Source organism: Echinops telfairi, unplaced genomic scaffold (assembly GCF_000313985.2).
Source record: "Echinops telfairi isolate 266 unplaced genomic scaffold, ASM31398v2 ScPeMD7_5592;HRSCAF=6446, whole genome shotgun sequence".
In the NCBI taxonomy this organism is placed as follows: domain Eukaryota; kingdom Metazoa; phylum Chordata; class Mammalia; order Afrosoricida; family Tenrecidae; genus Echinops; species Echinops telfairi.
The window spans coordinates 40,681,658-40,696,141 of record NW_022109491.1 but is presented as its reverse complement, the minus strand read 5'-3'; the positions used below and the strand labels follow the sequence as shown (position 1 = coordinate 40,696,141).

Genomic DNA, 14,484 nt, shown 5'->3' with positions numbered 1-14,484 from the left:
ACAAAATCATAGGGTAAGCAAAAGTATCAAACTTTCAAAAGTATCAAAAGTATTGCTACAAAATCATAGGGTAAGCAAAAGTATCAAAATTTCAAGCTATTATTTCTTGACATATCCACCATCTAGGTCTATGCACTTATGAAGATGGTGTTTCCATCTCTCTCAACTGATTCATGAATAAATAATAGCCTATCTTAGAGAAATATTGTGAGAAATAAAACAAATAGAAGCAGATCTGTATGAAGTCATTGGAAAATCACTGTGAAGAGGATGGCAACAACTATAAAGCAAAAGCCCAAAACAGTTTATTTTACTGTTCTTTATCTGATGTCAGCATGGTTTTATAATAAAACTTTTTCTTGTATTTATGAACATGTGTAGAAATTTTAACTGAAGTGTGTGTGTCCATTTATAGTTGTAATTACATGCAAAAAAGTATTTGCCTATAAATGAAGTGTTATCAAATAAAGTGAAATAATAGACTTTTTGAAATCTGAAGGAGCCCTTGTGGCTCAGTTGTTAAGCACTCGCTGCCCTGTTGGAGAAAGTGTTCTCTGCTCTCATAAGGGCTACTGCCTAGAAGACTCAAATTTAAGGGGCAGTTCTACTCTGTAAATGGGACCTCTATGACTGGATAGTTGAAAATACCTAACAATAGCACTAACCCCATTGCCATCTAGACTAGTGGTCCTCAACCTTCCTAATGCCGCTACCCTTTATTACAGTTCCTCATGTTGTGACCCCCAAGCATAAAATTATTTTCGTTGCTACTTCATAACTGTGATTTTGGTACTGTTATAAATTTTAATGTAAATATCTGATATGCAGGATGTATCTTTATTGTTACAAATTGAACATAAGTAAAGCATAGTGATTAATAAAAAAACTATGTAATTTATATATGGTGAAATATTTATTTATAATTACAAATAAGTGAAATTTTGTCTTGAAGCATGGTGTAGCATGGGTAGCAGTCTTAATATAACAACAGTAAACTACATTGCCACATTTTGAGACAGTATGCATAAAAAGCCAATGTCAGTGTGAAGGTTGAGTAGCTTCTTTCTCATCAGATCATAAATTCTCGGGGCATTGTTTGCAAGAGCACAATGAAGATAATCTTCCACAAGTCTACTTCTGTATTTAGGCTTGGTAACCAACAAACTGGAAAACCTTATTTGACAAAGATATGTTGTTGGAAATGGAAGAAGAAGGCCCAACACAGTCCCAGACAACAGGATATGACTGCAAACACTTGATCCAGAAATTTGTAACTGGCATTGTAGAGAAATCAGTTCTTGCTGCATCGCAGTTAATAAGTTCAATGAATTCCTCTTGTGCTGTCTCAGGAACTTTGAATGTGAACGGGCTTCTGGCAAGTGCAAATGGGGTGTCAGGTAGATTTGGAAAGTAAGATGAAATCTCGTCTGTAAGTATGTGCAAGTGTTCTTTCACAGATATGATCTTCGTAATCCTTTTGTCCGGTTCAATGTCATGTTCTTCAAAGAAAGCAGATAAGGTCAGCAACATGTAAATTTTATTTTCATCAAATTTTTTCCCCCAAAGCTGAAATTTCATTTGAAATGATCGGATCTTTTCAGACACATCGAGGCATGTTGCATTTAGTCGTTGCAATGATAAATTTCACTCATCCAAGATGGCAAAGATGGCAACCAAGTGAGCTATTTTCTGCAGTTCACTTTTATTGCTGAAAAACGCTTCGAACTGCGGTCTTGCTTTCTGATTAAAAAAATTTTTGAGTTCATCACAAAGCTCAAAACCTCATTTTAAAACTTTTCCTCTCGACAACCATCTCACTTCAGTGTGAAATAGCAGAGCATTATTCGGCACATGCAACTCATTGCACAGTTACGAAAACAGTTGACTGTTTAAGGTGCTCGCCTTTACATATTTGACGGAACTTATGACACTTCATTACTTGTAACTCTTGCAGCAGCGTCTTCATTGCTGATATTTGCTGATATAGTGAGTTCCGATGACTTTTGGTGACTCAGTACCAAACGTTGAAATCCAGATTGACATCCTAGCATAGCTGGAGCACCATCTGTGCAAACACCACAAACCTTTTCCCAAGAGATCTTATGCTCTTTCAGAAATGAACCAACTGTGTCAGATACATAGCGTGCAGCAGTTGTTTCAAGAGGTTTGCAAAAAAAAAAACAACCCTCATCTTTAAAGTCATCATCATTAATATACCTCACATAAACCAATAACTGAACAGTTTGCAATGTCTGTAGATTTATCAAGCTGGAAGCTAAATATTGGAAGTGGAGCAGATTTAATTTTCTGGATTACCTGATCAAGAATATCAGCAGACATGTCATCTATTCTTCTGTGGACAGTGTTGTTAGATAAGGAAATTACGCTCAATTTCATAACAAATTCGTCTCCCATCATAACTTGAACAGGATCTTTGGCCGCTAGCAACAGGAAATCCTCAGCAGTGGCGTGAGGTTTCATAGCTCTGGCGATTCTGAGTGCCACCAAATATGAAGTTTCAATGGCTGCTACGTTTTATTTGTGGTAATTGCCACCAGTGTCAAGTCTGGCTTTCTTGAGTCCTTGCTTCTGAGTTAGTTTACTGTGCCAACCTGGCTGATAAACACATGTGGGGTTAATTGATGGGTGGAGAGATAAATAGCTCAGTGAGCCTCGCCTTTCTAGCTCTCAGGTTTCTTGCTTTCTGATTGTTGGACCAGGGTGCAGCTGCCTTAGCCAGTTCCCTGCTTCAACTGACATGGCTCACTTCCTGCAAGACATCCCTGAGGAGAAGCCACATGGACCTATCCCAATGCAGCCCTGGGTGCTGAAGCAGCCATGTGGAGACCCCTGTCAGCGCTGAGATGCTTACATAGTCACTGACTCAGCTCTCCTTCTGCAGTCGGCATCAGTGCATCTGTTTTGCGAGATGGGGGAGGACTTTGTGGATTGGTGTTGGATATATGGGTTAATGTTGGACTTGTGGGCATGGGCAGCACTGGGTTAGGATGTTTTCTTGATGCGCACTTAACCTTTATATAAAACTCTCTCTTATACGTGAATTTCTGTGGATTTGTTTCTCTAAAGTACCCAGACTAACACAGCTTCTAAAATGGTTGGTATCCTTGCCGGCAAAGCTCGAATGCTTGCTCTCAGAATGGCATTTTTGTTTGTTTGGCTTCATAGATTTGGCTGATAGAACTTCACAACAAATAACACATTGTGGTTTCCCATTTCTTGCTATAATTATTGAGGTAAAACCATACAGTAAAAACATCCTCATTATATTTTCTTTTCTTTGTTCTTTTCTGCATGGTCCATTGTCATGGGATGGTTTGCTAATGAAAATTACATATAACAATAGCTTTAATAATACAAAAGATGATACATAGCATAGTTCAGTCAATACAGTTCATTAAAGTTTCATATGGTTTACCATTCTCTGTGTTGTTTTTATTACATACCTGTTACTATCACAAGGAGGCAGTATTCACGTCAACCACAGCTGAATATAAAAAGAATCATCAGCTTCTAGATTAAGTTCCCATGGTACAGATTTTTTTTTCTGCAGTAGTTGATGATTTTACAGTACATGATTTTACATTTACCCAGTCATTATAATTTATGAAGTGTCATTTTACCTCCAATACTTCTGCTTTCAACAAGTAGCTGCTTTTAACAGAGTAGCTGCTTTCAACACAGCAGCTATTTTCTACATAGTAGCTGCTTTCTACACGTGTGATTGGTCCGCATAAGTCCGTTATGGCACCAACCCTGTCACAGACACCTCTATTTGTACAGGGTGTATGTGACAGGGTTGGTGTGATGATGTCATCACGCTGGGACTTGTATGTGGACCTATGTGCATGTGGGCGGGCCTGCCTGGAGATGGATAGAGGAGTAGTGTCTCGGTTCCTAAAACCATCAGAAATATGAGTTTTCCGATGGTCTTAGGTGACCCCCATGAGATCTAGATGATTCTGACATTTGGTGACTCTAGGGTAGGGTAGAACTACAGATTTTCCAAGGCAGTACATCTTTACAGAAGCAGACTGCCTCATCTCTGTCCCACCAGCAGCTGGTGGGCTCAAACTTAACTTTTTGGTGAATAGCCCACAGCCTAATTCACTGTAGAATCAGAACTCCTTAAAATTAACAAGGGAAGCTAAAATACTATATTGAAGTGTTTTTCAGTCTCTTGTAAAAAATCAACTTTCAACATTTTCTATCCATTTTATATTAATACCTTTGTAAAAAGAAATAAAAAAGGGACTTGGAGAGGGTGGTATTATATTGCATATGAATCAATGTGCATATAAATTAGCAATTTATATTAATCAAATACTCTTTTGGATTGGCAGCAAACACAGGTTGGCAGATCACATTTTGAGTAGCACTGTGTTCTTGAACGAGGCAGTTGGCTAAGCCAAATTTTATATTTATACTGTATATTGGAAAAGTATATTTATACTGTATATTGTACTTCTTACCCCATTTCACAATTTAGAATAGTATGAAGATTTAAATCTGTACAAAATATCACAGGGCTGATTTAAGAAGTTTCAGTCTCCTCACTCTTGGACTTCCTTTAAGTTTTGTGTTTTGAATTTTCAGTGATGCTTGCCTTTTCCGTAATCTAAAATGTGTTCTGCATAGTCAATTGCTAAAAGCCGGTGAGCAGCTAGTAATAGAGAAGATAGATACATTGTGGCATAAATTATCTGGAATTTGTTATAGTTAATTTTATGACTCATTTATATATTGAAGACCTCAGAAACAAACTTTGTGAAAATTGAACACTATTTGCAGAAATGCTATTTTTTAGGGAATTTTGTTAGCATTTGTGTTTAGCAATAGAATAGCGAAGTGTAAATCTCATTTTTTTTTATAGGTTCTCCATGGGCATGGGTTTTTAATCCTGCAAAGTTTAGTTTAATGCCCATATCCTTGTGTTTCTGGAATGCTCTAGAGATTATTAGCATTTGATATGGGAGAAATCAAAAGTGGTGCTTGATGTAGTCAATTAATATGGCCCTTTTAGGAACAATTATGAAAATGGCAAAAGACTGGGAAGTATTTCCTTTTGGTATGCATAAAATCACTGTGGGGCGGGCCTGATTTGCTTACACCTAACAACAATAGTCATTATCATTATGTAATGTGCTAAATATTCTAGAGTCTATGACCGTAGTTGCAATCCCATTTTAGAGGAAGTTATATTCTATGCTTATGGCCAGGACTAGGTGGGATTAACCCTCCACTTTACTAGAGGATGTAAACCAGGTCACTAAGCTTTGTTTCCTTGGGAGCATGGTTGGCCAAAAGACCAAAAACACCCCTCAAAGCCACTTCTCTGTCTAAGAGTCATCTGAGAATCAAAGAAAGAAATTCCAGGGTCCTCAGGAGAGCCTCAGAGGTCTGTCTGAAGGGTTGGAGGCCCTGACCAGAGAGACGCACCAGAGGCTGGGGCACAGAGACCATGGGACCGAGCAGTGATACCAGGCCAAGGCAAGAAATTGAGGCTACAGTAAACAGTACAGGGGCAATATTGGACTTCCTCTGGCTTCTCTGTTGCCACAGGGCAGGGGTCAGACATGCCTTTGTGAGAAGCGCTGTGGACACCCTGATACCATCTCATTCCTCTTGGTAACAGATGGTTGATTTAGACCCCCGACTGGGAACATACCCCAGTGGGTCTCCAGGGGGCAACAGGGACAATCCGTCTTATCCCATGTGAAGTTACCAATGGATAATGAAGAGTGTTTACCCACGGATGCTCAAGGAATCCAATCTGTACCCATTTCAGTGAGAGTGAGGCTTGCTTTGTCAATTTTGCAAAGCCTCAAAAGGGCTAAGATCCTCCACAACTGGTTCAGGAACTTTACATCCCCCACCCTCTTTTTTTTCTTTAAGCAGTCAGCTGGCACCTTTATTTGACTTTGTCGGTTTGGGGATGAGGGGAGGGGTGGGGGCGTTGTAGCTGCAGCTGTACCCACAGTGGGGCACGAGGTTCTGGTGCAGGCGGGGGGCAGTCATGTCTCCACAGGCCTGTCCTGCTCAGATATTGTTGTTCTTTCTGTTTTGCTTTTCATTGTTTCGGTTATGTCTCCCAGTTCATGAAGCACAGAAGGAGTGGGTGCATAGAGCCAATAACTAATGCAATTGGTTATCAGGATGGGGGGGGGGGAGGGGAATTGGCCATCAATGAATACTGGAGTGGGGAGGGAGCGTCAGAATTAATTGGGATGATGTATATACAACTCTTTTTTAAAGCAATTTAACTATAGAAACAAAACCTTGAAAAACCCAAAATACCCAAACTGGACCTATGGCTACCATGGTTGAAAAATGAAGGGTTTTTGCTCAGGGGGCATTGAGCTTATGTTAATGATACTAGAACAATTTAGAGAGGGATATCAATAATAGTTGAGCAACAAAAAGAATATAATCAGTGGCACCGAATCATACATGTAGAAGTTGTTGAATTGCATAATGTTTTGTTGTATATATTTTTGTCAGAATTGACGAAAAAAACAACAACCATGAATACTGATGAGTACAAGGAAGAAGAAAATGTTCTAAAATTGATTGTGGTAAAGATTGTTCAACTGTTCTTGAAATGATTGAGCTATTGTATGTTATGTGGATCAAGGGCCAATAAAACCTAAAAGCAAAACACAACAGAATTACCTTCAAAACAGTACAATTTTCCAGGTTTACTGTGGATCCCAGAAAGAACCTACTGTGCCAGCAGAGGTTTTATTATGAATCTCTCTCTCTCTCTCTCTCTCTCTCTCTCTCTCTCTCTCTCTCTCTCTCTCTCTCTCACACACACACACACACAATTTTCCCACCAACTGTGTGCCAAAGCATATGACTGCAGAGCTCCTTCCAAAATTAGATATTAACTTTTATGCTGGGTTCGATAATTTATTGAAATTGGACACAGAGCTCACAGACAATACTCATGATTAAGAGTTTATGAGGATCGTTAATAAGTTACCACAGTCAGGATCAGCAAATAGGAAAAATACAATTCTTAGTCCACAGGCACACCTCCCCTCAGCCAGCAGCCAAGGCTTCCTCTGGTCTCACCCTCTTACCCACCTGGTCCCTTGGCCTTTGCCTCCATGGACCAGGAAGCAGCCTGCTGCTTCTAAGTTACGTAGTCTTAGGCCAGATGATGGGGAGGTACTGCGATGGCGCTGCTCTTCTGAGTCTCTGTGCCACAGTCTCTGGTGTATCTGGTCTCGGTGGCCTCTTCCACTTCAGACAGAGACTGTAGGCATGTTCTTACAATGTCTTCAGATTTCTGTTTCCCATATGCATTTTATACACCGAGGAAAGGTTTTGATGGAGGTGTGGTTTGTCTTCCAGTGACTATCCCCCAAAGAGAACAAGGATGGTGTCTGGAAACAAAAGGTGTAACGGTTCACACCCTCTGTTCACACCCTCTTCTGAGGTCAGGGTTTAACCCCACCTTACTCCTGTAACAGCTCCCTCCAAAGTCAGAGCACAGCCTCAGCCAGAGGGCACAATTATGATACACTATTTAATGAATTATGGCTAGAAGGGCCGTATTAATTGACTGTATCTCAGAGGCCAAGACACCATGGTACACAACGGAGGAGTAGCACCAAGAGTGAGACTGTAATATCAATGGATTGGCTTCCTGGTCCCTGGAGGCAGAGACCAAGGAGCCACATGGCTGGGAGGCTGAGGACCCAGGAGAAACTTGGCTGCCGACTGAGAAGAGGCACTGCTGTGGACCAGTGACTGTCTCCTCTTCTGATCCTCTCTTAACTTGAAACCATTCACTTCCACTGCTAGTCAGCCTCCATAGTTGTGAGTTTTGCTTGTGAGTTCTTGTGGCCATTGCAACGAACTAGCAACAAGAAGAGTGCTATAGGAGGAATGGTTGGAGATGGACTAGATCAAGAAAAATAGAGGATGGAGCCCTGCCTAACCTCTGTCTCTTGGCTTACAGCAAAGCCAGAGGAGGTCATACATGGTCTCTGTTTTTTCCCCATGTTTAAATTTTGTTGAGGATTACTTCAATGTAAAGAATATACCGTTATACTCCTGAAGCACTCTTTTAAAAGATGGCTTTAAGCCAGTGGGCTAAGAGATTTAAATGCTAATTTAGGAAAATTCCTGTAGCACCCAAATAACTTATTACAAACTGCATTTTGTAGAAGTCATATTTTGTATAAGGGAATGAATGAATAAGTAAATAACTTGTGTCTTGGAAAGAATTGCATACCATTTTTGGTTGGTTTTCCTCCAGGATAGATTCCTCTCCTGAAATTACGTTTGGATGGAAGTATGCTCTTTTCCCGTTAGAAGATGATACTCTTGGAGAATGACCATGGAGAAGGGGATGAGTCCAGAAGGACTGCCTTCCAGCTCATCTCAGACTTCAGCTATTAAAGTAACAGCCCAGGAGCTGGAAACAAAGCAATCCTGTAAAGAGAAACGAGGGGGCTTTGTGCTGGTTCATGCAGGTAAGCCCAAAGCGATGAGTGGAAATAAGAACATACCGGTCTTTCTTTTTTAATTCTTGTCTTGAAGTACAGTAGCACATGATTTTCACGTCTTGAAGATCCAAACAGCCAAAGCAGAATTGGACCTGAGGAGATTAACTTTGCTACAGTGAACACCTGCCTTTCCTTCTCTCCAGTTAGAAGGGAAGATCTTTCAAGGGCAACTCTTCCTAGATCTTTGTCAATTCCCTTATCTATTTACTTTTACCCTATAGGGTAATGAGCATATTTAGGTAGTCTTAAAAACTGATCATATGTTAACCTTTAAAAAAATTAAAATGTTGCTGAAAAATTTATCGATCCTATATTAGACTAGATATAATTAAACAATCTTCAAAATTTAAAATAACTAAAACTCCCTGCCATTTAGTTGGTTCGGACTCATAAAGACTAACTTTTTATGAGAGTAAAAAGCCTTGTCTTTCTTCTGTGGAGTGGCTGGTGGTTTCGAGCTGCTGACTTTGTGGGTAGTAGCTCAACTCATAGCAACCACACCACCAGGACTCCTTCAGCAATATGACGACAGCTAATAAATCCTCTTTGGATTGTAATCAAGATTAACTGTCGTTACCCATAGAACTAGCTGGTGCTAGGACAAAGTCGAGAAGCCCAGGTTCCAAAGCCTCAGTGTAGTGTTCTGGGAGCTCATCAGCCTGTCATGTCTTTACTTCAGAGGACCACGACAATGAGGTTCAACTCCTGTAACCTCCTTACCGCGAGTTCTCTGCACAACAGGCTCTTTGGCCATTTTTTATTTGCCTGGTTTTAGAGTCTTAAACCTTTTCCTGTGAAAGAATAGATGGGTGTGTCTCTTTTAACTCTCTTCAGACTATTAAGGAAGATTAGAGAATTCATTTTTATGATTGGATGGAGATTGGAGTTGTTTCTTTTTGCAAAGTTGTCCTGCCTGACCATTAACCTTTGACTATATCTATGTGACATTTCATTATAGTGCTTTACTTCCATTGTCTCTTGAGCTGTCTTTTGACATTTTTTGTTTAGCTCTTTTACCTAATCCTTTCTTATATTTACTTTAGTAACTCTGCATTCAGGAGCAAGGTTCAGAGTCTATGCTCATATTCACTTTGATCTATTTTCCCCTCTCTTTAATGACCATTTGCTTTCTTCATGTATGGTGTTCTTGAGATCCCAGATCTGGTCATTGATCATTTGTGTTCGGTGTGACACATCTGCTTTTGAGATGGCCTCTAAATTCAGGTGGGATATATTCAAAGGTTTTATTTTGGCTGTTGTGGATTTGTTTTAATTTTCTTCATATCAGCAATTGATGGTGGTCTGTTCCATAGTCAGCCCCTGTCTTGGTTTGGCTGAAGATATTGAGCTTTCTTGTCACCTTTTCCCCCAGATGGAGCCCATTTGATTCCTATGTAGTACATCTGTATAGTCACGGTTTATGCTGTTGAATAAGGTATTTACAATGCTGAAGTTGTTGGTCTTGCGAATTCTATATGTGATCCCTGGCTTCCTTTCTTTCACAAAGTCCTATTTTTTAAGTGCTGATCTTTCTCTTCTTTCCAACATTTGCATTCCAGTCACCAGTACTATCAATACGTCTTGATTGCACGTTTAATCAATTTCAAACTGAAGAAGATTGGCAACATTCTTCAGTTTCTTCATCATTGGCTTTAGTGGTTGGTGCATACATTTGACTAATAGTTATATTAATTGTTCTTCTTTGTAGGATTGTAGATACATATAAATCTCAAAATGTTCTCTTGTTGCTCCTGGCATAGTAATCCATGTGATTGTCAGATTCTAACTGGCCAATACCAGTCTATTTCGGTGTCCTGATGCCTTGGATTTTTGTAGTATTAAATTTAAAATGTGCCAATGGGGGGTTGGGTGCCAGCCCCACCCGCTACTAGAACTCACTGGTTCAGTAATACTACTTCTGGGTTCAGTAATGCACAATTGTACGGTTGAGATATATAAGCATTATATTAAAGTCATCGAGAGCATGAGAGATATTACAATAATGCAGTCAGACACGTTACATGGTAGCATTGCTCACCTCAGCCCAGCGTGATGGTCCACATGGAGAGAGGGGGAAGGGAAGGATGGTAAGGGAACAAGGGAGAGGGGAGTGACCAGGGAGTGAGCAGCAAGGAGCTCAGAGTCAGAGAGCTCGATCTTGCTGACTCAAGCCTATATACCTTTTGGGGGCATGCCAGCCCACTAATTACAGGTAAAGACATATGTCACAGGGAGGAGCTGCACTATAGGTTACACAGCAATGAGAGGGTGGTCTAGGGGGTGGTCTCTGGGTCTCCATAGGAACCATTATCAGTAGGGTGCAAACCCCTCCTACAGGAGCCTGTCCATTGTCCCCAGAGGCAGGGAGCAGGCCCACCCCTGGTGGGATGAGACAGCAGTCTGGCAGCAAGGATCTGACTTCCCCCCACAGATTTTATTCTTTTTGGGTTTCATTTTATTTCTGATAACTTACAGTTTTTCTAGAACAATACTGCATACATCACACATTCTAATTATTAATGGATATTTGTAACTGTTTTCTTTTAATTTTGAGTAGATCCCCGTCAGCATGTGAAGATACTACAAACTTTGCTCTATCTACATCATTAAGGTCGAGTTTACCTGAGGATGCAGCTCTTTTTGAATTGTATTTTGGGTGACTTCCAGCTTGAGGTTTAGTGTGTATGCTGAACTGGACTGCTAACCATGAGGTCAACTGGTTCAAATATGCTAGCTGCTCAGATGGAAAAAGATGAGGCTTTTGGCTCCAGTAAAGATTGATAGCCTCAAAGCAGTTCTCCTCTCTCCTACAGGGTCACTGTGAGTTAGAATTGACTCTATAGTGTGATTTTTGTTTGTCGATTTAGGATCCAGCATGAGGAGCTCAACTTCTAGCACTATATCAAAGTTCTGCTGGTATTCATAGTTTTCTGTGGCTAATCTCTCAGGAGTAGACTGTCTATTCTTCCTACATAGTCTGCTCTCAGTTTGGTTGCTCTGCTATAATAAAATATTAAGGACTGAGAATTTATATTAAAAATATATATATTCTCAACCCATATATCATCTAGCAATATCTATCTGTCTATGGTTTGAGAACACATATTTAGGATTGAGAATTCTTTCTTATTCTAACCAGAGTGATAAAAGCTTCTGACATTTAATGCAGTTTTCCATGCAGTAGAGTCATTGAGTCTTAATGTGTTTGACTTACCAAAATGTTGGAAGTTTGAATCTCCTAGAAGAACCTTGGAAGAAATGCCATTTCAATGTATTTCATGAAAGAATCAGCCATTGTAACACATAAAGAATTATCATGAATTGGTTTTAACTGTCTGTGAAAACTGCCTTTATTTTTTTTTTTAATACAATAGACTCACTGAAACAACATTACTGAAAGTGACCCGATATCATATATTTCTAGAGAACCATGTAGAGATGCCTATTGAATATTGACGTAGGCCCTGTGATGGTTCAGTGTGGGATTAGCATTGGGGATTGCATTAGCCTGGTTTGTTTAGAAGAACCAGTGACACTCACCTATGTACAAGAAAGAACTTTATGGCAAGAAGCAACTTTACATTTAAATAGTGTCCCAGCTCAGTTTAACTTAAGTTCATGGGACTGATTAATAGCTGGGTTCTCTTTAGACTCACGTAGCTACAGGTCAATGATGTTGAAAGGTGAAGCAGAAAGCAGGGATATCACAGGACAGCGAGTACAGGGTCAGTGGATCCAAGGTAGGTGGAAACATGCCAGGGTACCGACACCGTGGGGCTGCCCCTGAAGGCCAGCAGAGTCTCAGCAAGCAGGAAAGTGACGTGGCAAAGAGAGAAGGAAGCTCCCAGTTTCCTCCCTTATAAAAAGGCCATGCCTCCAAGGAGGCATCATCAAATTGTGATCTGATTGACAGGTTGGATTCCACCCCTACCTCCACACAGGTACTCTCAGGTTGACCTAAAATCTGCCACATGTATACACCTACGCTTTACTTAACTACCTCATCATCCAACATTTTACATTCATGACAAATGTTAAGACAATTATGATTTTACACATTAATGATATGTTTGGCAGTGATGAAGGAGTTATGAACTGAGAGTAATGCTGGCTATGATGCTTAGTGTTAGGTATTAACTTGGCAGGATCATGCTTTTCAGTGAGTTACCAGCTATATAAAGATGTAATTTGATAGTTATGTCCTGATATGATTCGACAGGTATGGTATGATGTGATTTTGCAGTTATGTTACTATGTAACTTGACAGTTATATGATGGTTTAGTTGTCAACCATTTATTGATATGAAGTGATTGCTCCCTGTTATCAAATCTCTCTGATTTTTGCATAATGTCACAGTCTTTGGAATCAAACCATGTTGATAAGTGAGTCATGGGTATATTATTAGCACTTGTTGTGCATTGTTTGCTATCCTTGGCCTTTGTACCATGGACCATTCTTTTTCTGCTTTGAAAAAAGATTAGTTAAGCTCTTGTTAGAGAGTTTTATAGACATGCAGTAGGGGTAGTGAGGTTGAGTAAAGTAACTCTTAATATTCTTTAGTGCTGTAGTGGGAGAGGGAGAAGACATCAGTACTCTGTTAAGAGAATGAATTGGTCACTTTATCATCTAGAGCAGTGGTTCTCAACCTTCCTAATGCTGCAACCCTTTAATACAGCTCCTCGTGTTGTGGTGACCCCCCTACCGTAAAATTATTTTTGTTGCTACTTCATAACTGTAATTGTGCTACTGTTATGAATTGGGCAATGCCTGTGAGAGGGTCCTTCGACCCTCATAGGGGTCGTGACCCACAGGTTGAGAACCGCTGATCTAGAGTTTGAAGACTTGCCTTTGAATCTTTGTTTAGTCTCTTCTCAGAATTTTAACCAAGCAAGGATTAGCTCCCTATAGGAAATAGCCATTTTTATTTCTTTTCTTAAGAAGCAGTTTTATTGGGACATAATTCAAATATCATGCTAGTCAGTAGTTCAATCCATAAGAGCCTTTTTTTTTTTGGTGGAAGTTTCTGTGTCTTCTGATGGTGAGGAAGGGAAAACCCTAAAATCTGTTGCTGTGGAGTCTACTCTCTTCATATTGACCCTATAGGGCTGAGTATAATTACCTCATAGGGGTTCCTGGGTTGTAAATCTTAATAGAAATAGATTCCCACTTCTTTCTCCCATGGAGAGACTGGTGGGTTAGCAGCCTTTTGATTAGCATCTAAATGCTGAACTACTGTGCTACCAGGGCTCCTTGATAAGAGGCAAGGACCACCAGGATGTCCAATAGGAAGTCATGCGTTTGATCACATTAAGGGTTCAAGACGCTTTGAAGTACTTTGTGGGTAGTTGAGAGGATTTCGAGCATTTTGGCAGGTAGATAGCAGCCATAGTGGTCATGGGGGAGGACAGGTGGAAAGGTAACGGTAAGTAACACCCTTTAACTTCAAGTACTGTGTAGAGGTTATAATAATTTTCTGAAGTTACTGTTGAGTATTCTGGATTCTGAACAATAATTTATCAATTGCAGGGCTTTTTAAAGGTTTTCAGAGGGGGAACTTGAAGTCACCTCTTCCCTGACACCACTTATCAGGAACTTCTATTTGGAGAGAGCTTCTGGCAAGGAGGAGGGGACCTGATCTTGATGAAGCCACTTTGGTTACATGAGCTATTTATAGCTCTTCTAGCAGAAGCATAGTTCTTGATAAAGAGAAGACACGATATTAAAAAGACATGGTTGAAGAAACTATTAGATTTTGTTGTTTTTTTTGTTTTGTTTTTCTTTTTTAATCAATTTATTGGGGCTCATACAATTCATCACAATACATAGATCAATTGTGTAAAGCACATCTATACATTTATTGCCCTCATCATTCCCAAAATTCGCTTGCCTCTTGGGTTCCCGGAATCAGCTCATTTTCCATTTTCCCCCCCTCCCCCTCCCTTCTTC

At 40.0% G+C, this 14,484-nt stretch overlaps 1 protein-coding gene across 3 annotated transcripts in view; it reads left to right on the top strand.

The window, feature by feature from the left end:
- TASP1 (taspase 1) overlaps positions 1-14,484 on the top strand; it is a 311,341-nt gene that overhangs the window by 4,533 nt on the left and 292,324 nt on the right. For all 3 annotated transcript variants that reach the window (XR_006680566.1, XM_004698159.2, XM_045295276.1), the window contains exon 2: positions 8,288-8,504. Coding sequence is in view for 2 of the 3 variants with exons in the window: in XM_004698159.2 (XP_004698216.1) it covers positions 8,363-8,504 (142 nt within the window). In the remaining variant the exon portion in view is untranslated. The remainder of the gene's footprint in view (positions 1-8,287; positions 8,505-14,484) is intronic.